General features: G+C 39.6%; 8 protein-coding genes and 1 long non-coding RNA gene across 9 annotated transcripts; 4 read left to right on the top strand and 5 right to left on the bottom strand.

Annotated features, from left to right (window-relative positions):
- Window positions 1-2,634: 2,634 nt before the first annotated feature.
- On the bottom strand, window positions 2,635-4,840 carry LOC130420783 (histone H2B-like). Its single transcript, XM_056748297.1, has one exon. The coding sequence runs from the start codon at window positions 4,813-4,815 to the stop codon at window positions 4,441-4,443; it is 375 nt and encodes a 124-aa protein (XP_056604275.1). The 5' UTR covers window positions 4,816-4,840; the 3' UTR covers window positions 2,635-4,440.
- Window positions 4,841-5,406: 566 nt separating this feature from the next.
- On the bottom strand, window positions 5,407-6,163 carry LOC130420741 (histone H4-like). Its single transcript, XM_056748254.1, has one exon. It carries the CDS (start codon window positions 5,881-5,883, stop codon window positions 5,476-5,478), a length of 408 nt encoding a protein of 135 aa, XP_056604232.1. The 5' UTR covers window positions 5,884-6,163; the 3' UTR covers window positions 5,407-5,475.
- Window positions 6,164-6,540: 377 nt separating this feature from the next.
- Window positions 6,541-6,951, bottom strand: LOC130420732 (histone H3-like). The gene has a single exon (XM_056748246.1). It carries the CDS (start codon window positions 6,949-6,951, stop codon window positions 6,541-6,543), a length of 411 nt encoding a protein of 136 aa, XP_056604224.1.
- Window positions 6,952-7,497: 546 nt separating this feature from the next.
- LOC130420753 (histone H2A-like) lies at window positions 7,498-8,242 on the bottom strand. The gene has a single exon (XM_056748266.1). It carries the CDS (start codon window positions 8,037-8,039, stop codon window positions 7,653-7,655), a length of 387 nt encoding a protein of 128 aa, XP_056604244.1. The 5' UTR covers window positions 8,040-8,242; the 3' UTR covers window positions 7,498-7,652.
- LOC130420716 (histone H1-like) lies at window positions 8,242-9,340 on the bottom strand. Its single transcript, XM_056748218.1, has one exon. It carries the CDS (start codon window positions 9,331-9,333, stop codon window positions 8,692-8,694), a length of 642 nt encoding a protein of 213 aa, XP_056604196.1. The 5' UTR covers window positions 9,334-9,340; the 3' UTR covers window positions 8,242-8,691.
- Window positions 9,341-13,611: 4,271 nt separating this feature from the next.
- Window positions 13,612-13,998, top strand: LOC130420745 (histone H2A-like). The gene has a single exon (XM_056748258.1). The coding sequence runs from the start codon at window positions 13,612-13,614 to the stop codon at window positions 13,996-13,998; it is 387 nt and encodes a 128-aa protein (XP_056604236.1).
- A 796-nt stretch (window positions 13,999-14,794) lies between these two features.
- On the top strand, window positions 14,795-15,151 carry LOC130420797 (histone H4). Its single transcript, XM_056748311.1, has one exon. The coding sequence runs from the start codon at window positions 14,804-14,806 to the stop codon at window positions 15,113-15,115; it is 312 nt and encodes a 103-aa protein (XP_056604289.1). The 5' UTR covers window positions 14,795-14,803; the 3' UTR covers window positions 15,116-15,151.
- Window positions 15,152-15,189: 38 nt separating this feature from the next.
- LOC130420780 (histone H2B-like) lies at window positions 15,190-16,296 on the top strand. Its single transcript, XM_056748294.1, has one exon. The coding sequence runs from the start codon at window positions 15,777-15,779 to the stop codon at window positions 16,149-16,151; it is 375 nt and encodes a 124-aa protein (XP_056604272.1). The 5' UTR covers window positions 15,190-15,776; the 3' UTR covers window positions 16,152-16,296.
- A 656-nt stretch (window positions 16,297-16,952) lies between these two features.
- Window positions 16,953-22,186, top strand: LOC130420837 (uncharacterized). Its single transcript, XR_008906710.1, has 4 exons — window positions 16,953-17,024; window positions 17,134-17,205; window positions 18,514-18,543; window positions 21,951-22,186. It is a non-coding gene; the product is annotated as an uncharacterized LOC130420837 (long non-coding RNA).
- The last annotated feature ends 10 nt before the right edge of the window (window positions 22,187-22,196 follow it).

Raw genomic sequence — 22,196 nt, 5'->3', positions numbered from 1 at the left:
TCGAGTACAAACCTTATGTTGGCTTGACAAAGCCTGTCCTGAAAAGTTTGAAATAGTTTGAGAGGTTTTATTGATCAACTTTTTCTAACATAATTTAAAAAAAACCAGACCCCAGTGAGTAAAAACCGGGCTTAGTATGTTGTAAGCATGATTAACATGTTTGCTAGGATAATTTGCATTCTGCTAGTATGATACTCCAAGCCATGAGTGAAACGAACTAACCCCCGTGTCTCTATGATGTTCAGAGATATAGGTATTGCTAAACGGTAACTAGGCTAACCTGTTTGGTTCCTGTGGGCTAGCTTAGCATCTGCCAATTGATGATGCGTCAAGCCCTAAGTGAAATGAACCAATCCCCATGTCTCTACGATGTTCTGATGTAGAGTTATAGGTCTTGTTAAATGGTTGCTAATTTAAAATGTTTTGTTGCTATGGGCGTGGCTTCGTAGCTTAATGAAAAATTAGGGTTACTGATTGGTTGCCTTAGTCAAATGAGCCCACCCCCTTGTCTCTAAGTGGTTGTACTGCAAAGATATTCAACACGAGACAGTTATAGCGCCTTGGGTATATTTCCTCTTCCATTATAAGTATAGGGGGGGATTTGGGGGGGTTCTTATACCCCAGGGGTGCAACTGACACCCCATAGTGATATATGTTCTCATAGAACCTGCCAGACTCTTCAAATGTGGTAACTCGCAAGTTTCTACAACATCCTTACTTTGAGTTATTAGCCGTCCAATTTCTTCCCAATGTTAAGTCTATGGGAAATTTGGTGGTTTTGAAAGTCCGGTTTTCAAAACCAGAACCTGGATCAGTTTAAAAAGATATAGCAACTCAACTCAGACCAGTTTGAAGGTTTGTGGAAAGTTTGGTGGATGTTGCTTGAAAGCTTAATAATAATAATAATAATAATAATAATAATAAGCTTAGATCAAAGATCTCTGTCAAGTCAACGCAATAATGCACTATATGAATACCTCATTCATTCATTCAACATGAATAGATCAGTAAAGTGTTATGGTGGGTAGGGAGGGAGTATATCCAAGTATATCTTTTGGGTTGGTTGGTTTGAAGTGTTTTTGATTTATTTTGTTTTCCGAATGGAGTGGTGAAATGTTGAACCAAAGACATCATAACAAAGGAAACCAACTTTTATTTTGTTGTGAATTATTCCTTTGTTAGTATATTTTGTTCTTTTTGGGTGCGTTTGGCCCGTGTATGGGTGGCCGGCCCAGGGGAACTGTCTAAACGCAACCCATTGGGATGATTCCTTCACATTGATTAAATTGTATCATTTATGTTGAGCTCCAGGTGTTTTTTTATAACTTGAATAAATGCATTTTTAGTCTGTGGTTTTGTCTCTGCTCGTCCTTTTCATTTGGTTGAAAGCCTGTAATTGGGGAGGCTCGGAAATTGGGCTTTACCAGTGTAAGTTAATGATCGTCATTAGTTCACACTAATAACTAATCGATAATGAATCGAATAGAAATTGAATCCAATCGAAACCATAAAAACAAGAATCGAATCGCCAATTTGGTCGCAAAACCCAGCCGTACTAACCCATACCTTTCCGTCAAAGTCACCTGACATTATCAAGATGGTTTAGTTCTGACACAGTTTAACTCTGAGTTCTTGTCATATTTTATTACTGTTTTTTAAACTTTAGCGAATAAACTGTGATCATGTGAAACATGAAGACATTTCTTCTGACAGTAGCCTACATTCCTACTAAATGAGCACAAAAAATGTAACAATTAAAATGAACTATGTTTTGGTCTAAGAGACATCACTTCTCAATTTGTTGAATATTATTGCTTCTGGTTTCAGAAAGGAACAACAATGTTGTCTTTCGAAAACGTGCATCATCTTTTTCACCAAATCGTTAATTTATTGTTTTGCTGTTATACATCAGAAGACCAGTATAGCTCAGTGGTGGTGTGTTGTCGTGCAATGCATTGTTAAGAGAGAGTGATATACATGCACAGTGTCAGCTGAAGATCTTGAACACATCTTTATTATTTTGCCATATTTTCAGTATTTTCAATAAAGTTATAAACCTAAACGCTTTCGAGGAAACGATACAACATCTTTCCTCTATTGAAAACTCATATAAAGACTGAAGTTTACTGGTGTCTGAAGTCTATCATCAGATGTTTAGTGAATCACCTTGGTAATAGTGGAGTGTATAACCTTGTTTACAGGAAAATGGGAAAATTGTGTTTGATAAACTGTGTGATTGTATCAGGATTACCAACTCACACACATTTGCAGTGAGAGACACGTTATAAAAAGTGTTCTGGGAAAGTTGTGTTAGTTACTATACTAATGTTACAGGAACACTTTGTGTTTGCCGGAATCTCACGTTTTCACCAACTTAAATACAACATAACTAAACTGAATATACAGTGAGGAAAATACGTTTTTGAACACCCTGCTATTTTGCATGTTCTCCCACTTAGAAATCATGGAGGGGTCTGAAATTGTCATCGTAGGTGCATGTCCACTGTGAGAGACATAATCTAAAAAAAACATCCAGAAATCACAATGTATGATTTTTTAACTATTTATTTGTATGATACAGCTGCAAATGAATATTTGAACACCTGAGAAAATCAATGTTAATATTTGGTACAGTAGCCTTTGTTTACAATTACAGAGGTCAAACGTTTCCTGTAGTTTTTCACCAGGTTTGCACACACTGCAGGAGGGATTTCGGCACACTCCTCCACACAGATCTTCTCTAGATCAGTCAGGTTTCTAGCCTGTCGCTGAGAAACACGAAGTTTGAGCTCCCTCCAGAGATTCTCTATTGGGTTTAGGTCTGGAGACTGGCTAGGCCACGCCAGAACCTTGATATGCTTCTTACAGAGCCACTCCTTGGTTATCCTGGCTGTGTACTTCGGGTCATTGTCATGTTGGAAGACCCAGCCTCGACCCATCTTCAATGCTCTAACTGAGGAGATTGTTCCCCAAAATCTCGCAATACATGGCCCCGGTCATCCTCTCCTTAATACAGTGCAGTCACCCTGTCCCATGTGCAGAAAAACACCCCCAAAGCATGATGCCACCCCCCCATGCTTCACAGTAGGGATGGTGTTCTTGGGATGGTTCTCATCATTCTTCTTCCTCCAAAAATGTTTACATTTACATTTACCTTTACATTTAGGCATTTGGCAGACGCTTTTATCCTAAACATTTTACACAGGCATTTGCAATCCCCTGGGATCGATAGTTATAAAAATAGTTAAAAAATCATACAATGTGATTTCTGGATTTTTTTTGATTGTGTCTGTGGGAGAGTGGGAGAACATGCAAAATAGCAGGGTGTTCAAATACTTATTCTCCTCACTGTATAATTGTCTTTCTGTCAGGATTGTTATCGCTCATATTTTCAGTGAAAGAGTAGCTGGACTTATCAATGTATTTAATACCTGCAAAACCAGTGAAGTTGGTCATCAAGTTTTGAGATAAAATCTCATCAAAATATTGCATGTTTAGGTTATTTGAAGTTGAGCAATTGTTTGTCTATCATCAGTGGTATCTATATTTAAAGACATCTTCAAACCATCTTTAAATTAAATACATATTATCAAGATTATTTGCAAGTCAGATAAATGTATACATTTGACTTTTAAAGTCTTCTAATTGTGTTTTACTGCAGTAAGTTTTACATTAGTGCCTGTAATGCACCAAAATAAATTATAACATTTTTTTTAACTTTGTCACACAAATTAAATCCTCATGAAAATCAACCATGGCTATTTTATCTAAGGGAAACCAACAAATGTAAACATATGACATTAAATGTTTCATATGAAATCATCTCACTATGTCACATTTACACTTCATATATCTATAGAATAAGAGTCAGTTCTGCACACGACTGTGTTTAGTTTTGTATGAAGATCAAACACAAGAGCAGTGAAGAGAGATCTGGATCATAAATACTACAGATGACATGACTGTGTGTGATGATAAAACACCTCTATGTCTGTAAAACACTACAAGAATCTCAACTAGACATCAAACACTTTCAGTCTTTATAAAAGTTTCAGATAAAAACACACAAACTGATCAAATCTGCAGACTGACACAGACTTTCTGTAACAAGTCCAGACTGAAAACTGAGCAAAAGTCTTGTAGTGTATTTCAGCCTTAAAGCAGCTGAAGACCGAACTCTGATAGTTTATATCCGGTATAATACCGCCACCTTCTGCGATAATCGTGCAATAATAACTAAAGTCAAACCTTTACATTTATATTTACTTTAAAACATGATAAATCGATTTGTTGCCATTAAACGGCGTATGTCGAGTCGCAATTTAAATAATTACAATGAAAAACTACAACCACAACTTTACAAACATGAGAATCTCTTTTAAAGGAATAAGTGTGTGGCTCTTAAAAGAGCCTTTGTGTGCGGCGGATGAAAGCGGCGCTTTACTTGGAGCTGGTGTACTTGGTGACGGCTTTGGTGCCCTCGGACACGGCGTGTTTGGCGAGTTCACCGGGCAGCAGCAGACGCACGGCGGTCTGGATCTCTCTCGACGTGATGGTGGAGCGCTTGTTGTAGTGCGCGAGACGAGACGACTCACCGGCGATGCGCTCGAAGATGTCGTTGACGAAAGAGTTCATGATGCCCATCGCCTTGGAAGAGATGCCGGTGTCGGGGTGGACCTGCTTGAGCACTTTGTACACGTAGATGGCGTAACTCTCCTTCCTGGACTTTCTGCGCTTCTTTCCTCCCTTAACGGCGGTCTTGGTTGCGGCCTTCTTAGAGCCCTTCTTGGGCGCGGGTTTGGCTGGTTCAGGCATGATGCTTCTTCAAAAGTTAGTAAATGCTGAATGTTGAAGAGTCTCGTCGCTGTGGTATTTATTCACTCTCACATGCAAATGTTTAGCGTAACGGAGCCTGTTGTCTGATTGCGTGTCTTCGTCGGCCGAACCCATAAAATGTGCTTATTGGTCAGATCATAGTTTGACGGGTCGGATAGAGAGCCAATCAAAGCGTTTTCCCTCGTGTTTGAATGTGACCCTCCCACAAGTGATTGAGTTTCCTTTGTTACACTTCCCGCTCTTTATCGAATTTGAATTAAAATAAAACGTTTGTTTCTGTATTAACTCTACACTAGAACAGAATTACGTCATCGTGTCATCAAAGTCACTTAAAGATTTCGAGCATTAAATCTTTTCACCCTTTTATGCTTTATTCAGCAGCTTTGGGCGTGTTTACGTTTATATAGTTGATATGGAGTTTCTTCTTCTTCGAGAGAAGCGTTTAACACAACAGATTAATCTCATCAGTTAATAAAGAACGAGATCTCAGAAATAAAACCGAGATAATAAAACGTGACTTTTCGTCACAGCATGTCGTTTGATGTGAAATAACTTCTGAAATTCAACTCCTCTAGTGAGACAGTGGGTGGCTCTTAAAAGAGCCGTTGTGTTCAATGTTTAACTTCAGAATAAACGCGTTTAACCTCCGAAGCCGTACAGAGTGCGTCCCTGTCGTTTCAGCGCGTACACGACGTCCATGGCGGTGACGGTCTTTCTCTTGGCGTGCTCGGTGTAGGTGACGGCGTCACGGATAACATTCTCCAGAAACACCTTCAACACACCGCGAGTCTCCTCGTAGATCAGACCGGAGATACGTTTAACACCACCGCGGCGAGCAAGACGACGGATAGCAGGTTTGGTGATGCCCTGGATGTTATCACGCAACACTTTACGGTGACGCTTCGCGCCTCCTTTTCCGAGTCCCTTTCCGCCTTTGCCTCTTCCAGACATGATGGTTACTTTAGTGAGTACAGTGTAACAATGAATTGAAACCTTGAACGTAGGACTTAAACATGTGCTTATAGGACCCAGTAGAAACACGCGCATGAGGGCGGGACCAGCCACGTCATTTACACGCTTTTTCTTCGCGCTTCTGCCCTCCCAAAGCTTTCAGTAAATCTCTCTATAATGTAACTTAAAAAAATCACGATGTTTAAGATTTTCTAAGAAACTAAACAATTATGTCATCATACTTCAAAATATCTCAATTTGCGGTCAGCAGAAATATTTGTAATACTATAGTAGTGGATGATGTCAAAGAACTGAAAATTGCCAATATTAACAAAACATTGAAAATTAAAGTAAATTATATAATTTTAAGTTTTGGGTGAACTAGCGCTTTAAGCTGATTCTCAGAAAATAAGTCAGAAATGATAGACGACCACTAGCCATAATATGCTTCGTTTTTATCTACTAGCAAAATGAGTTAAAGTGTGTTTGAGGAAGAGTGTAGTTGACATGTGATCAGACGCCCCTAAGAAATTAGCGCCGACTAATGGAAGAATAAACACGAGATATCTGCTGATTAAGAAACTGATAATATAACCATCATTATTAATATTGAGCATCACGCTTAACACAATAATAACCATCATTGGCACAACTTGCGTTACTATTTATGTTTGTGAAAAACGGTGGAAATCGTGTCGTTCAGTTGATGTGGTGGCTCTTAAAAGAGCCGTTGAGTTGTTATTAAAGCGGGACTTAAGCGCGCTCTCCGCGGATGCGGCGGGCCAGTTGAATGTCTTTTGGCATGATGGTGACCCTCTTAGCGTGGATGGCGCACAGGTTTGTGTCCTCGAACAGACCGACCAGATAAGCCTCGCTGGACTCCTGCAGAGCCATGACGGCGGAGCTCTGGAAGCGCAGATCCGTCTTGAAATCCTGAGCGATCTCTCTCACCAGGCGCTGGAAAGGCAGTTTGCGGATGAGCAGCTCGGTGGACTTCTGGTAGCGGCGGATCTCTCTCAGAGCCACGGTGCCGGGCCTATAACGATGAGGCTTCTTCACGCCGCCGGTGGCGGGAGCGCTCTTACGGGCTGCTTTGGTGGCGAGCTGCTTCCTCGGGGCTTTGCCACCGGTGGACTTACGAGCGGTCTGCTTGGTTCTTGCCATTGCTGCTGAATCTTCTGCGTTTCGTTCAGAATATGTCTGCAGTGTCGGTGTGCCTGCTTTTAAAGGCTAGAACACGCAGCACGTCAAGGGCACGAAGACACTCGATTGGCTGATTTGTGACGTCAGCCCGAGACAATGAGCCAATGGCCGCGCGATATGCGTTCAAATGAAAATGGCGGGAGATTGTGTTTCCTTTGTTTAGATCTCGCGTCACGTACACAAGACAAGATCATCATATAATTTCTCTTTATCTCTTTATTTAATACTCGTGTATTATTCCTCTGATCAGACATTTGCACGTTGCAATTCTACAAAGTTCACATAGAAAGGTTTTCACATATAAATCAAATTAAAATAATCCTTCACGTTAAATCACAAGCGCAGCAACAAAGTTTATAAGGACAGAAACGTTCAGCTTTCCCGCGCAATTTATTTACTTAAAAATTAATATTTTACTCTGATAAAACGTCAAATGCATCTTGTTAGCTATTGTACGAGTAAAAATAAGCATATCTTATATAACATTTGGGGCAGAGGTCTCACATACTGATCTGGAGAGTGCGAGTTCATTTATAGCAGGTGTATGATAATGCATTATTTTACAAAACTCGTTGGATTAAGACAGAAACCTCGTCGCGCTCTCAGTGATAATGTGGGTGGCTCTTAAAAGAGCCTTTGGTTTGAAACGAGATTTCCCCCGTTTACTTTGCTTTAGCGGGTTTGTCGGTCTTCTTGGGCAGTAAGACCGCCTGGATGTTGGGCAATACACCGCCCTGCGCGATCGTCACGCCGCCCAGAAGTCTGTTCAACTCCTCGTCGTTACGCACGGCCAGCTGTAGATGGCGGGGAATGATCCGACTCTTCTTGTTGTCCCGAGCGGCGTTTCCGGCCAACTCCAAGATCTCAGCGGTGAGATACTCGAGGACAGCGGCGAGATAAACTGGAGCTCCGGCACCGACGCGTTGTGCGTAGTTACCTTTGCGAAGTAGCCTGTGAACACGGCCGACGGGAAACTGAAGGCCCGCCCTGGATGACCGAGTCTTGGCTTTCGCTCTTGATTTACCGCCAGTTTTGCCTCTTCCGCTCATTGTTACTTAAGATATAAAATCCTCACTATTATAAAAACACGAAGGAAATATGAGATGGAGTTTGTGGTTTTCAGCACTTATACGTGCCTATCGTTCGCTTATTGGTTGGAGTCTGTGAAAAGTTCAAACCAATCACTGAACTTCCCTGCAAAAACCAAAGCCCGCCCATTTCTTCCCGTCTGCCTGTTTTGTTTCAGTTTTTGATCACGTGATCTTTCACTACATTAAATCTTATATCTGCGGTCTTTTCAGACACGTCTATAGGAAACAACAGTATGAACAAAAGCAAACATTTATACTGACAACATAACTTCAGATGTTGCGCCGATTATGAATTAAATGCGCTGACGATCATATCTTGTGTTCTTAATTTGAACCAGATTTCTCAGCATATTAATTTATTAAGAGTTTTACTGTAGCTTAGTGGTGTAGCTTAGAAGAGCAAGGTTGTGGGTTCGAGCCCAGATATCTATGTATAAATGTAAAGGATAATGCACTGTAAGTAGCTTTGGATAAAAGCGTCTGCCAAATAAATAGATTTAAATGTGAGAACACAACCATAATATCAACATATCACTGAAACACAACTCTTTAGTGGGCTGGTGGTGGCTCTTAAAAGAGCCTTTTGTAATAGAAAGTCTGGAGAAGTAATCTACCTCTTTTTCGGGGCGGCCCTTTTAGGCTTCGCTGCTTTGGGCTTTGTCGTCTTGGGTTTTGCAGCCTTGACCTTCTTGGGGCTTTTAGCTACTTTCTTCGGACTCGCTGCCTTCTTGGGGGCCGCTGGCTTCTTCGCCTTCTTGGGGCTCTTCGTTGCCTTTTTAGCGGCGGTGGCGGCAGGTTTCTTGACCTTCTTGGGAGACTTCTTTGCGGCGGTCTTCTTTGCCGCTGCGGTCTTCGGCTTCTTGGCAGCAGCAGCAGCAGCGGGCTTCTTCACTGCGGGTTTCTTTGCTTTAGGAGCGGCTTTCTTCGCTGGCTTCTTAGTCTCGACTTGTTTTTTGTTGAGTTTGAAAGATCCTGAAGCACCGGTTCCTTTAGTCTGGACCAGTGTGCCTTTAGTCACGAGGCTCTTGATGGCGAGCTTGACGCGGGAGTTGTTCTTCTCCACATCGTATCCGCCGGCGGTGAGAGCTTTCTTCAGGGCGGCCAGAGACACACCGTTTCTCTCCTTGGAGGCCGTCACGGCTTTAACGATGAGATCACTCGCGCCTGGACCCGCTGTCTTGGGTTTGGCTGCAGATTTCTTCTTGGGCGCTTTCGCCGGCGGGGCTGCTGGAGCTGGAGCGGTTTCTGCCATTTCTCTGTTCAGATCTGTACTGTCACACTACAGTTGATCAATAATGCGGCGCTGCGCTCTTAAACACTACATGAGAACCATATAGACTCAGCTCGACCTGTCGGTGCCTCTGTGAGCCGCAAACTCTTGTGTTTTCTCCTGCGACATTTCGAGTTAATATCAGAGTTTTAAAATCATTTGACGGAGTGAAAACAGCGTGAACACAGAGCAGAGATCCAGAGCTTTATTCACAGACTAAACTACACGACAGTAAAGGGTTTATTATTTCACTGTTACATTAAAAACACGACCAGCATCGATCTCTGGAGAAAAACTGCGCGTGAATTTCATGTGATTTGTTTGTGTAAACATTGATGAAACATTAAACATGTTTTCTGTTTATTTAACATACATGTAATAAATGACTTGAGTTAAGTTAATGTCATTCAGGGACTTGTAAAGTGTTTCATACAGAAGTTGTTTTGATCAGATTGAAACACACGAACACTCTCGAGGTATTTGTGTGAATGACACAACGCTGTTTGTGTTACTGATGTGTAGATGTGTTATATTCAGACTGACGAAACGATAAAACGGAGAGTAAATATGGATTAAATATAATAAAAACTAAACCTTTTTGTCCAGTATTGACATGAAACCGCTCACACATCGAATGATCTATGTGTGTGTGTGTGTGTGTGTGTGTGTCTGTGTGTTTTCTAGAGATGGGAAAATTACTGTTTGTGTTGTATTTATCTATTTCTTTTTTTCTTACAGACAAGTAATCTAATTGCAGTCAGTCTTGGGTTCTGAATGATTGAAACGTTAAAACAGTTATTTTTGTAATTTTATTTAGTGTTTTATCTTCTGTAAATTCTTTTTTTTTTTTGCAGACATATTGAACACAAGTACTCTTAACTTTAAATTATGAGTCTGTCTGTAAAAGAAAGCTCTGAATCGGTCTTGTCTTGATGTCTTTGGCATACAGTCATGGCCAAAATTGTTGACACCCCTGACATTTTTCCAGATAATCAAGTATTTCTCACAGAAAACTATTGAATTAACACATGTTTATTTCCATTGTGTGTATAGGAACAAAACAAAAAAAGGAGGGAAAAAAGCAAATTTGACAAAATGTCACACAAAACTCCAAAATTGTGCTGGACAAAATTATGGGCACCCTTAACTTAATATGTGTTTGCACACCCTTTGGAACAAATAACTGAAATCAATCGCTTCCTATAAGCATCAATAAACTTCTTACACCCTCATCAGGAATTTTGGACCTCTCTTCCTTTGCAAACTGCTCCAGGTCTCTCATATTGGAAGGGCGCCTTTTCCCAACAGCAATTTTAAGATCTCTCCACAGGTGTTCAATAGGATTTAGATCTGGACTCATTGCTGGCCACTTCAAAAAGCACCCAGAAATGGATGGCAACAAAGCGCTGGAGAGTTCTGAAGTATGTTTGGGGTCATTTTCCTGCTGGAAGACCCACGATCTCGGACGCAAACCCAGCTTTCTGACACTGGGCCCTACATTGCGATCCAAAATCCTTTGGTAATCCTCAGATTTCATGCACAAAACAACCCCAAAACATCTTTGAACCTCCACCATATTTGACTGTAGGAACTGTGTTCTTTTCTTTGTAGGCCTCATTCCGTTTTCTGTAAATAGTAGAATGATGTGCTTTACCAAAAAGCTTTATCTTGGTCTGATCTGTCCACAAGACGTTTTCCCAGAAGGATCTTGGCTTACTTAAGTACATTTTGTCAAATTGTAGTCTTGCTTTTTTATGTCTCTGTGTCAGCAGTGGGGTCCTCCTGGGTCTCCTGCCATAGCGTTTCATTTCATGTAAATGTTGACGGATAGTTCGCGCTGACACTGATGCACCTTGAGACAGATTGAATTTCTTTGAAACTTGTTTGGGGCTGCTTATCCACCATCCGGACTATCCTGCGTTGCAACCTTTCATCAATTTTTCTCTTTCGTCCACGTCCAGGGAGATTAGCTACAGTGCCATGGGTTGCAAACTTCTTGATAATGTTGCGCACTGTGGACAAAGGAACATCTAGATCTCTGGAGATGGACTTGTAACCTTGAGATTGTTGATATGTTTCCACAATTTTGATTCTCAAGTCCTCAGACAGTTCTCTTCTCCTCTTTCTGCTGTCCATGCTTAGTGTGGCACACACAGACATACAATGACATGACTTAGTCAACTTCTCTCAATTTTGTCTGCTTTCAGGTGTGATTTTTTATATTGCCAACACCTGTTACTTGCCCGAGGTGAATTTAAAGGAGCATCACATGCTTGAAACAATCTTATTGATCCACAATTTTGAAAGGGTGCCAATCATTTTGTCCAGTCCATTTTTAGAGTTTTGTGTGACATTGTCAAATTTGCTTTTTTCCCTCGTTTTTTTTTTTGCTTTGTTCCAATACACACTAAGGGAATAAACATGAGTATAGTAAAACATGTGTTAATGCAATACCTTTATGTGGGAAATACTTGATTTTCTGGAAAAATTTCAGGGGTGTCAACATTTTTGGCAATGACTGTATGTACATAAACTGACTTGTTTTAAAGATTAATCTTTTATTAATTAAACTGCTTTATTCAGTCACTATACTGTCACAATCTGAATCTGAAGGTGCTTAAATGTCTGAAATTATACATAGACAGGAAATGTGCTAATTTAAATGTCTTCATTATCAACTAATATATTTGTATATGTATATAAAAACGTTTTTGAAATGGATGACTTTGACTAAATAATGAAATAGAGCAACCATAAAAGCTCAGATGAAAAGTGTTGTTTAAAAAGCATCTTATAGAAACCTCAAGTAGTTGATGATAAAATAAATTTCTGCAAATTTCATGCAAATAATGACTACATTGAAGATGTATATAACAGGTTTGTAGCAGATATATAACATTTTTTATTTGATTGTTTAGATTTTTTCAGTCACAACATCTTCAGTCCACAGTGGCCTTTTTCTAAATGTGGAAAAAATACAAATAAATGATGAATTAAGTGTTTGAAAACGTTTGACCAGTAGTGTACATTACATTTTATAAATATGTGCTTACATTTACATTTATTCATTTAGCAGACACTTTTTTATGAGGTAAACAATAGAAGCAATTGAAAGAACAACAGGACAACAAAAAGCTTAAGTGCAGTAAAACTGGTCTCATAGTTTAACTCAGTATACAAAGATAAGATTGTTTTTTGATAGAAAAGAGACAGAAGTCAGAACTGATGGATCAGGTGTTGACAGATGAGATGTGTTTTCAGATGATTCTTAAAGATGGACACAGAATCTGATGATCTTGTAGCAGCGGTCAGATCATAACACACATGTGGAACAGATCCACAGAAGATGAGTGAGAGAGATTTTGGACCTTTTTGTGATCACAGCACAAGACGTGGTTCATGTGTAGAGCGCAGGGATCTGACTGGTACATAAGTCTGTATGAGCGAGTGAAGATATGGAGCTGCAGAACCAGTGGTGGTCTTGTAGGCCGAGAGCAGAGCTTTGAGTTTGATGAGAGCGACTACAGGAGTCAATGTAACTGAATGAAGAGAGGAGTGATGTGTGACATTGATTGAATTTCCCCTTTAGTGTGTGTTGATAAGAAAAGAATGTGGTGGCATTTCTTTATTGCAGGACAAATATTTTATATTATAATCTTTAAAGAACACAAATAATATAAGCCTATTCAATAAACTTCACCTCCTTCATCTCTTTAGCTGCCTTGAGACTGCAGAAGTGTAAACATGTGACAGAGTTGATTAAACTTTAAATGATAATCAGGAAATAATTGACTTAATGTGAAAGAGAGATGTGACTTTAAATGATAATTCACCCCAAATTTAGTAGTCTGTTATCATTTACTCAACCACAGGTTGTTCCTCCAGTTTAAATTTGCAAATGGGGGATGAGATCTGTTTGGATACTGAAATTCTTCCAAAAAGCATCCTTTGTGTTTAGCCTAGTGTTAGTTTTGGAACAATCTGATGGTAAGTAAATGAAGACAGTTTTTTATTTTTGGATGAACTATCACTTAAAGTTTTCTCATTATATCAAAACTGTTGTGCGTCACACAGCATCTGTGAGGAGAAAGAGGGGGTTGGGCTGTTGGGAGTTTGGAGGGAAGTTGGCTGATTGGTTTAAAAGTATTACTGACTCCAACCAATAGTCAACAGGCAGAGGGTTTGAAATATTGAGAACTGCAGAGCAGAAGCTTCGTCTTTCCTTCCCACCTACTAAGTAAAATTCCACAGCTGAAGAAAATGAGCGGCAGAGGCAAAACCGGCGGTAAAGCGAGAGCTAAGGCCAAGACTCGCTCCTCTAGAGCGGGACTTCAGTTCCCCGTGGGTCGCGTCCACAGACTCCTCCGTAAAGGCAACTATGCGCACCGTGTGGGTGCTGGCGCCCCAGTGTATCTGGCCGCCGTGCTCGAGTATCTGACCGCTGAGATCCTCGAGTTGGCCGGAAACGCCGCTCGTGACAACAAGAAGACTCGCATCATCCCCCGTCACCTGCAGCTGGCGGTGCGCAACGACGAGGAGCTGAACAAACTTCTGGGCAGAGTGACCATCGCTCAGGGCGGCGTTCTGCCCAACATCCAGGCCGTGCTGCTGCCCAAGAAGACCGAGAAGCCCGCCAAGACCAAGTAAACGGGCGACAGTTCGTTTCAAACCAAAGGCTCTTTTAAGAGCCACACACTTCACCTGTAAAAGATCGATGCGATTCCTGTGTCTCCCTGGAGGTTAATTACAGACTAAAACTGCACATTCTGCTTTCAATTCATAAACCTGTATTGGATTGTTACTGGTCTGAGACGACAAACCGAGTCTAATGTTCAGTCAAACCGCTGAAGAATATTTGTAGTCTCCCGAGTCATGTATAACCGGCTCTCGTAAATAGAAGTTGAGCGCTTGTGTCAGTAAATGTGTTCATGCTGCACTTATGATGAGATGTGAAGAAATGTTATTTTGAATCTTAGGCGATAATCTTTTTATCGTGACGTCACGTTTGTTGATCTGCAAAAGTTGCAAATTTCTGTTCAGATAAAATGACACGAGTATAAAATAAAGAAGTCAGGAGAAATATTTATAGTTCAATTTTATTCTGTTTCTCATAAAATCTTAAAAGTCACGCTTCTTTGTACATTAGATTATGTTGTACTCGGGTAGAATAGAACAACGCCGAGGTCATGGGTTCGATCTCAGGGGATTAAACACTCAGAAACAAATGTATAAGATAATGTGATGTACGTCACTGTGGATAAAATCATCTGCTAAATGCATAAATGTATATTTACTGATTTACTGAAGGAGCGGTGAGGAAAATAAAAAAAGTGACGTGCCACTAGCACCGCCCTCGCACGCGTGTGTTTCAAATAGGTCCTGTAGGTACATACAAATTTTATCCGCTGTCCTTTGTTAAAGCATAACGTTTGTATTTGTACTCTCGAACATCATGTCTGGAAGAGGCAAAGGCGGAAAGGGACTCGGAAAAGGAGGCGCGAAGCGTCATCGTAAAGTTTTGCGTGATAACATCCAGGGCATCACCAAGCCTGCCATCCGTCGTCTCGCTCGACGCGGCGGAGTGAAACGTATCTCCGGTCTGATCTACGAGGAGACTCGCGGTGTGTTGAAGGTGTTTCTGGAGAATGTTATCCGTGACGCCGTCACCTACACCGAGCACGCCAAGAGAAAGACCGTCACCGCCATGGACGTCGTGTACGCGCTGAAACGACAGGGACGCACTCTGTACGGCTTCGGAGGTTAAACGCGTTTATTCTGAAGTTAAACATTGAACACAACGGCTCTTTTAAGAGCCACACACTGTCTCACTCGAGGAGTTTAATTTCAGAAGTTCTATCATCAAACGAAATGCTGTGAAAGTCACGTTTTATTATCCCGGTTTTGTTTCTGAGATCTCGTTCTTTATTAACTGATGAGATTAATCTGTTGTGTTAAACGCTTCTCTCGAAGAAGAAGAAACTCCATCATATCAACTATATAAACGTAAACACGCCCAAAGCTGCTGAATAAAGCATAAAAGGGTGAAAAGATTTAATGCTCGAAATCTTTAAGTGACTTTGATGACACGATGACGTAATTCTGTTCTAGTGTAGAGTTAATACAGAAATAAACGTTTTATTCAAATTCGATAAAGAGCGGGAAGTGCAAACAAAGGAAACTGAATCGCTTGTGGGAGGGTCATCTTCAAACACGAGACTGTGGGCGGGAAACACTTTCATTGGCTCTCTATCTGACCCGTCAAACTATGAGCTGACCAATAGAAACATTTTATAGGTTCGGCCGACGAAGACACGCAATCAGACAACAGGCTCCGTTACGCTAAACATTTGCATGTGGGAGTGAATAAATACCACAGCGACGAAACTCTTCAACATTCATCATTTTCTCATCTGTGAAGAAGCATCATGCCTGAACCAGCCAAACCCGCGCCCAAGAAGGGCTCTAAGAAGGCCGTCACCAAGACCGCCGTTAAGGGAGGAAAGAAGCGCAGAAAGTCCAGGAAGGAGAGTTACGCCATCTACGTGTACAAAGTGCTCAAGCAGGTCCACCCCGACACCGGCATCTCTTCCAAGGCGATGGGCATCATGAACTCTTTCGTCAACGACATCTTCGAGCGCATCGCCGGTGAGTCGTCTCGTCTCGCGCACTACAACAAGCGCTCCACCATCACGTCGAGAGAGATCCAGACCGCCGTGCGTCTGCTGCTGCCCGGTGAACTCGCCAAACACGCCGTGTCCGAGGGCACCAAAGCCGTCACCAAGTACACCAGCTCCAAGTAAAGCGCCGCTTTCATCCGCCGCACACAAAGGCTCTTTTAAGAGCCACACACTTATTCCTTTAAAAGAGATTCTTGTTATTGTAAGCATTTACTGTGTATGTGTATTATCATTTAAATTATGACGCGTATAAAATGTCAACCAACCGTTTTATCATAAAGAAATCATGTTTAAAAGTAAATATAATGTTTGACTTTAGTTATTGTTGGACGATTATCGCAGAAGGTGGCGGTATTGTACCGGATATAAACTATCAGAGTTCGGTCTTCAGCTGCTTTAAGGCTGAAATACACTACAAGACTTTTGCTCAGTTTTCAGTCTGGACTTGTTACAGAAAGTCTGTGTCAGTCTGCAGATTTGATCAGTTTGTGTGTTTTTATCTGAAACTTTAATAAAGTCTGAAAGTGTTTGATGTCTAGTTGAGATTCTTGTGAAGAAAATAATCCAGTTGCTATGTAAATTTCACAAAACAGCTATATTAATTTATTAAAATCTTTTAAAATCATTTAAGTGTTTGTTTAGTAGGACATATTAAAAAAAACTTTAATAAATGTACATTTTAGAAAAAATAACTGTTGGATTTTTTATGGTTTTTTTAATGAAAATAAATTGGTATTTAACTAACAAATTATATTTTTAATATACCATTAATATTTAGGTGAAATCTAATAGATGTATTTGAAGATCATTTACTTGTACTGATCCGTGTTAAAATCTAAATATATTAAGTAAATCCTATAAATTATCTTATTGATTTAACATCAACAAATAAAATCGAGTAACATTCGCGGCTAAAGTGATCACGTGCGCTACACGTCTGCGCGCTTTCCTCAGCAACAAGTCTACACATCTGCTCTCCGCGCCTCGGAAATCTTGGTAAGTAACAATTAGTCGGCTAACGTTAATTATACGAATGTTTGTAGTACTTTTTCAAATAGTTTAATATTAAGAAATTACTATTAACGGTTTTTGTATTTTACTTCAGCTAAGGAACATCGACTACCTCCACTTCGCGGCTAAGCGGGAGCGAGCTGAACGGTCTCTCTTGAAAATCCTGGTAAGTTACGTTAATCAGCTGCATATTTTAGGAAAACTATCATCAAAATATAAATCAACTGTGGCTTCATGTTCGTGTATAAGTTACACAGCAGTGTTACGATAGTTTTCACAATGTTGTCGCAGCCGTTTGTATTGTAAGCTACCAGTGACATATTTTTTTAATGGGTAACTTGGTACTCTTTGAATCACCTTATATTTATTATTTCAACCGACAAAAGTTAATACAGGATATTTGATTATATAACGTCCTGTGGAACGTTTATCATGGTCTTACAACTAGACGTGGGTCTCATCAGCTGTATAGGCCAACATTACATAACAGGGCCCGTTTGATATTCGTGTGATATACTGGACTCCGAGGATTAGTGGCGCTGTGGAGTTTTCATCGTGTGCGTCTCAACCTTTATGGGGACGCGAACACACAAACGACGATATTTTCAAAACCGCGGTGTTTTCTATACTGTTTGACAATTCCTCCACACGCAGACGCAGTACCCGTCCAGTGAAACCGAACCTTTCTGAAAACTGCCAGAACATTGTGAACAAAATGTAAATGTCCTTAATACACAGTCAAATCATCATAAGGAAGTCTTAATATGAGCCCTTTATTCTGCTTTACCACTATGAACAATAATACATATGCTTTTCATACAAAAGGATATGGACGTTTTCTGTTGGTTCAAATTAATTCAGTTATAATTTGGTCCGGTGTATTCAGAGTTTAAACAGTCTCTTTACTTCACTCTTAAAGCTTCTAGGCTCTGCCTCTTTTTAAATGATGTTTAGAAACCCAGACCGCTGTCACTTGAAGTTTAATGCAAAGACAGGTAGTATTTTAAAACTATTCTAACACATTTACACATATTTACATTTCTGTACAAATTTAAACACATTTAAAACTGTTCCACAGAATTCTGCAAATGTTCCAAAATTTAAGCACAGAATTAACAAAAACATAAACAGATTCCGTATGACCGTCGTATTGAGTAATGTAATATCCCACTGAAATGAAAATAAAATTGCACATCATAATTTCTGTGAGTTAAGTCTAATAATTAAATTCTAGGGTGATTTAAGGTGTGCCCCTAAATTGTATTTTTTGATTCTGTAGTGAGTCAGGGTCCTATCCATTTCCCAAATTCATATACCTGATATTCTGATTCACAACCTAGGGAGTAGATTGAGATGCAGCTATGGTGGCGTAGATAGTCATCTTATAATAGAGGTTAATTCAAGAGCTAACTTACTTGCATTTTCTTATGAATTTTAATTGTATTATTAAATATATTAAATTTCTCTTTTACAGCACCTACGCCAAAGAGATAAAACATTGGAGGTAAGTGTCATTCATGTTTTATTATATATATTATATGATTGTGCAAACATTGAAAAGGGGCTGTTATATTATGACAAAAAACAAGTGTTGATTATTAGCTCAATATTGTAATAGCAATTATTATTGTTGATTAATTGATTTTACATTGAATTTTAAAAATGTTGTATTACTTAATGATGCAGCTGCATGTCATATTCTTGAAGAAAATAATAATTGTGGGGGTTATGTTGCTACAAAAAATCAAAAACTAATGGCTTCAGGTCTCTGATTCGCCACTGTATGCCCAAACACACTGCCGAAACGTACAGAAATGAGGACAAATGGACAGCTGTTATTGAGGCTTTTGGCAGTCATGTAATTGTTTCAATGCATTTGAAATATTTATTGTAATTAATGCATACGAACAACAGAGTTTTGTGAAACCCGAAAGCATGTGGGCACTCTCACTCAGAAACTCCAAATATGGGTCACAGAATTAGTACAATTTACACACGTAGTTCTAGGAAATGCAAAAGTGCATGTTGTATAGCTGTTCTTTAAACCTTTTCAGGTTTTTATTTCAGTATATTTATGATGTTGTTTGACAAGAGTTGCTTTTTCAACTGCACATAATAAACAGTTCAATCTCTTAGTGATTTCAGATTGTCCAGTACTTCCTACTGATCAACCAAATGTAGTTTACGGAAGAGCTGTGCATAAAACACAGATTCGAAGCCATTTCGATTTCAGAATTGGTTACAGCCCTGAAGCCTGTTTTATGAATTTTTATGACTAATAATTGGATATCCTAAATACACAAAATAAGGGTAACATTACAACTTGCATCTGCACAAAAGCATGTGAAATTTTGGTAACACTGTTTTCATCCCTTCTTTAGTTTGTGATTTATGGGATGGCAATGTAAGCTCTGCACTTTTGTGGCTACACGTAAAGGTGCTATTCTCAAGCATTAACGGCTGAATCATGGTACCTTTGGTCGTGGATATTCAGTACCGTGTCTTCATTTAAACTGTCCATGCTCCTTTAAGACATGGGGTGGCCTGGGTATACACTTGCATCGATGCCACAATTCACAGGAAACTAAGGATTGTGAAGTGCTATCAGTGGAATCTTTAAAATGTAAACTTTGTGACTCACTTTATTTCAACACAAAAGACTACTTTAAACACATCAATTCCCATTTGAAGTCACGAAACTGTACAATGTGTTTTCAAAGGATGCCATTTTAAGACAAACATATGTGCAGCTTATGCAACACACAGAAATCACAAATCCTGGTCATTGGAAGATTTTGAGACTGATTTGATTGCAAAACAGCCAGCTTCTACTGACTATGAAATCAGCTCTCCAGTGTCACATGACCATGTGGACATAGATAACACCGAATAATTGGATTGTGAAAGGGATGCTTCAAGCAAAATAGCGAAAAATATATTGGTTCTCTCTTGTTAAAACTGGAAAGCATCTATAACGTCTCTGGAAAATGCATTGATGACCTGGTGGAACAGCTTCAGTTTATTTGCACGTCATCTACTCAGTATGTTCCAAAGTTAGTTGATGATATATTTACAAAGATTGACTGTGCTGTTGATCAAGACGTTTTCAGAGAATTAGTAGATAAACTGTGTCACTCTAATCCTTTGAATGTAGCCTTTTGTCCTAAAGGTCCTTTCTCTACAAAATTGAAGAGGGAAAAGTTTTATTTGCTTTAAGGTTTCACACGTCTCCTCAAACTGTGGTTCTCATACAACTAGTGGTACGTGATGTGAAACAACAGAAAATGCAAAACTACAATCCAATTTCAGATGTTTAACAAGCCTCCATGATTGATAAATACGGTATACATCTCATCCTATGTGCAATTATAAATAGTTGTATGTATTATTGTTGTTTATTTATCATTGGTGGATGTGACGGGCAGCTCAAACACTGAGCGGGAGCAGACAGACGCTTGTGAGTCTCTGACTCTTTCTCTTCAGATGAGCTGCATGTAAATGAAGTTTCTTATGTATTTCTGCACTTGAAGCGATGTTTAAAGCTGTTGTTATTGCTGTAAAGTGCTCATTCAACATGTGTCTGCATCTACTCGAGGTTAAATCAATGAAGCGTGCGTTGAGATGTTCTTTGGAAACGCAACATTGACAAAAGCCGCTGCAGTAAAGTGTAATTCTGTTGTTTATATACATCAGTTCTCTTAAAGTATTTGTGTATTTATTTATCTTCTGTGTTAAATATTCTTTCCACATTGTTTGTCTTTAATATAAGTTTGTAGGCTTTCTGGAAGTCCCCACAAAGTTAATAAATCCCCCATGAGAGTTTACAGAGCCGTGTTTACTGTGCACAACTGAAAAGTATTTGTGTCTCTTCATCTCTTCATGTGATTTTCTATGGCGGTCATGAGGTGATCCTTGAAACTAATTTTATTAAAGGTGTGCATGATCTGAAAAGTTTGATAACCACTACAATAGAGGGTATAAAAGTGATGTCACTTCCCATGTGACCATGCCAGAACACGCCCCCTTGAGTGGCAAAACACTCTGCAATAGCTGCTTACAATATAAGGTCACAGCCTGATAATTGGGACACAGCTACTGAGTCCTGACAATGAGTGAATGAGGAACAGTTTGTGTGTCATCATAGTATGTTGAAGTGTGCGGTGAGGTCTGGTGCTTGGGGCGTGGCTAACAGAGCATCTGAGTCCGTGACAGAGACCATTATCAGACATTTTATTCAGCTATAATGCAATATCAAAACATGTTTAAGCCAGAATTAACAGATATAAATCAACACACAATTTAACTACGTTACACAAATGCAGTAACACACATGCAGTTACACAAACCGTCAGACTCTGTTGACATATTTAAAGTAATAGTTCACGAAAAAATGAAAATTCTGTCATCATTTACTCGCCCTCAAGATGTTTCAAATCTGTGTAAAATACTTTGTTCTGCTGAACACAAAGACAGAATTTGGAAGAATGTGTGTAACCAAACAAAAGATTACTATAGTCAATGGTGACCCAGAATTGTTTACTATCCCACATTCTTCAAAATATCTTCTTTTGTGTATAAAGGAAAAAAATACAGGTTTAGAGCTTTTTGAAGGTGAGTAAATGATGACAGATGTTTCTTTTGGGGATGAACTATCACATTAATATAGAAAAGAAGATATTATAGACAGTTGTGGTTTAATGGTTAGAGAGTCGGACTTGTGACCAGAAGGTTGCAGGTTCAATTCTTAGGGCCGGCGGGTAATGACTGATGTGCCCTTGAGATTTTATTCCAAAACTGCTGACATCACTGTGTCTTCTGGATGAGTGTTCTGAGTCCTTCTTCTGTTTTCTGAGAAGATAAAAGTCAATAAAAGTGATGAAGTTCTGCTGTTTGTTTTCTGGATTGTTTCAGGTGAATGTGAATGATGATGATGATGATGATGATGAAAACTCACGCGCTCTTCCTGCACAGATGATCTGAAGAAGAATGACAGTAGGAGCAGCAAACACTGACACCTCAACAATCACTAGAATCACTAGAAGACACAAGAACACCATTAAATCCATCAAACTCTCAAACACTACACATGAGAAACAAACACAAGATGAGTTCAGTGAGAGTTTCACTCATGTACTTATGTAACAGGACATGTGGATC

Source organism: Triplophysa dalaica, chromosome 5 (assembly GCF_015846415.1).
Source record: "Triplophysa dalaica isolate WHDGS20190420 chromosome 5, ASM1584641v1, whole genome shotgun sequence".
Lineage (NCBI taxonomy): Eukaryota > Metazoa > Chordata > Actinopteri > Cypriniformes > Nemacheilidae > Triplophysa > Triplophysa dalaica.
Note: the sequence above shows the minus strand (reverse complement) of the source record. Positions and strands in the feature narration are given on the sequence as shown.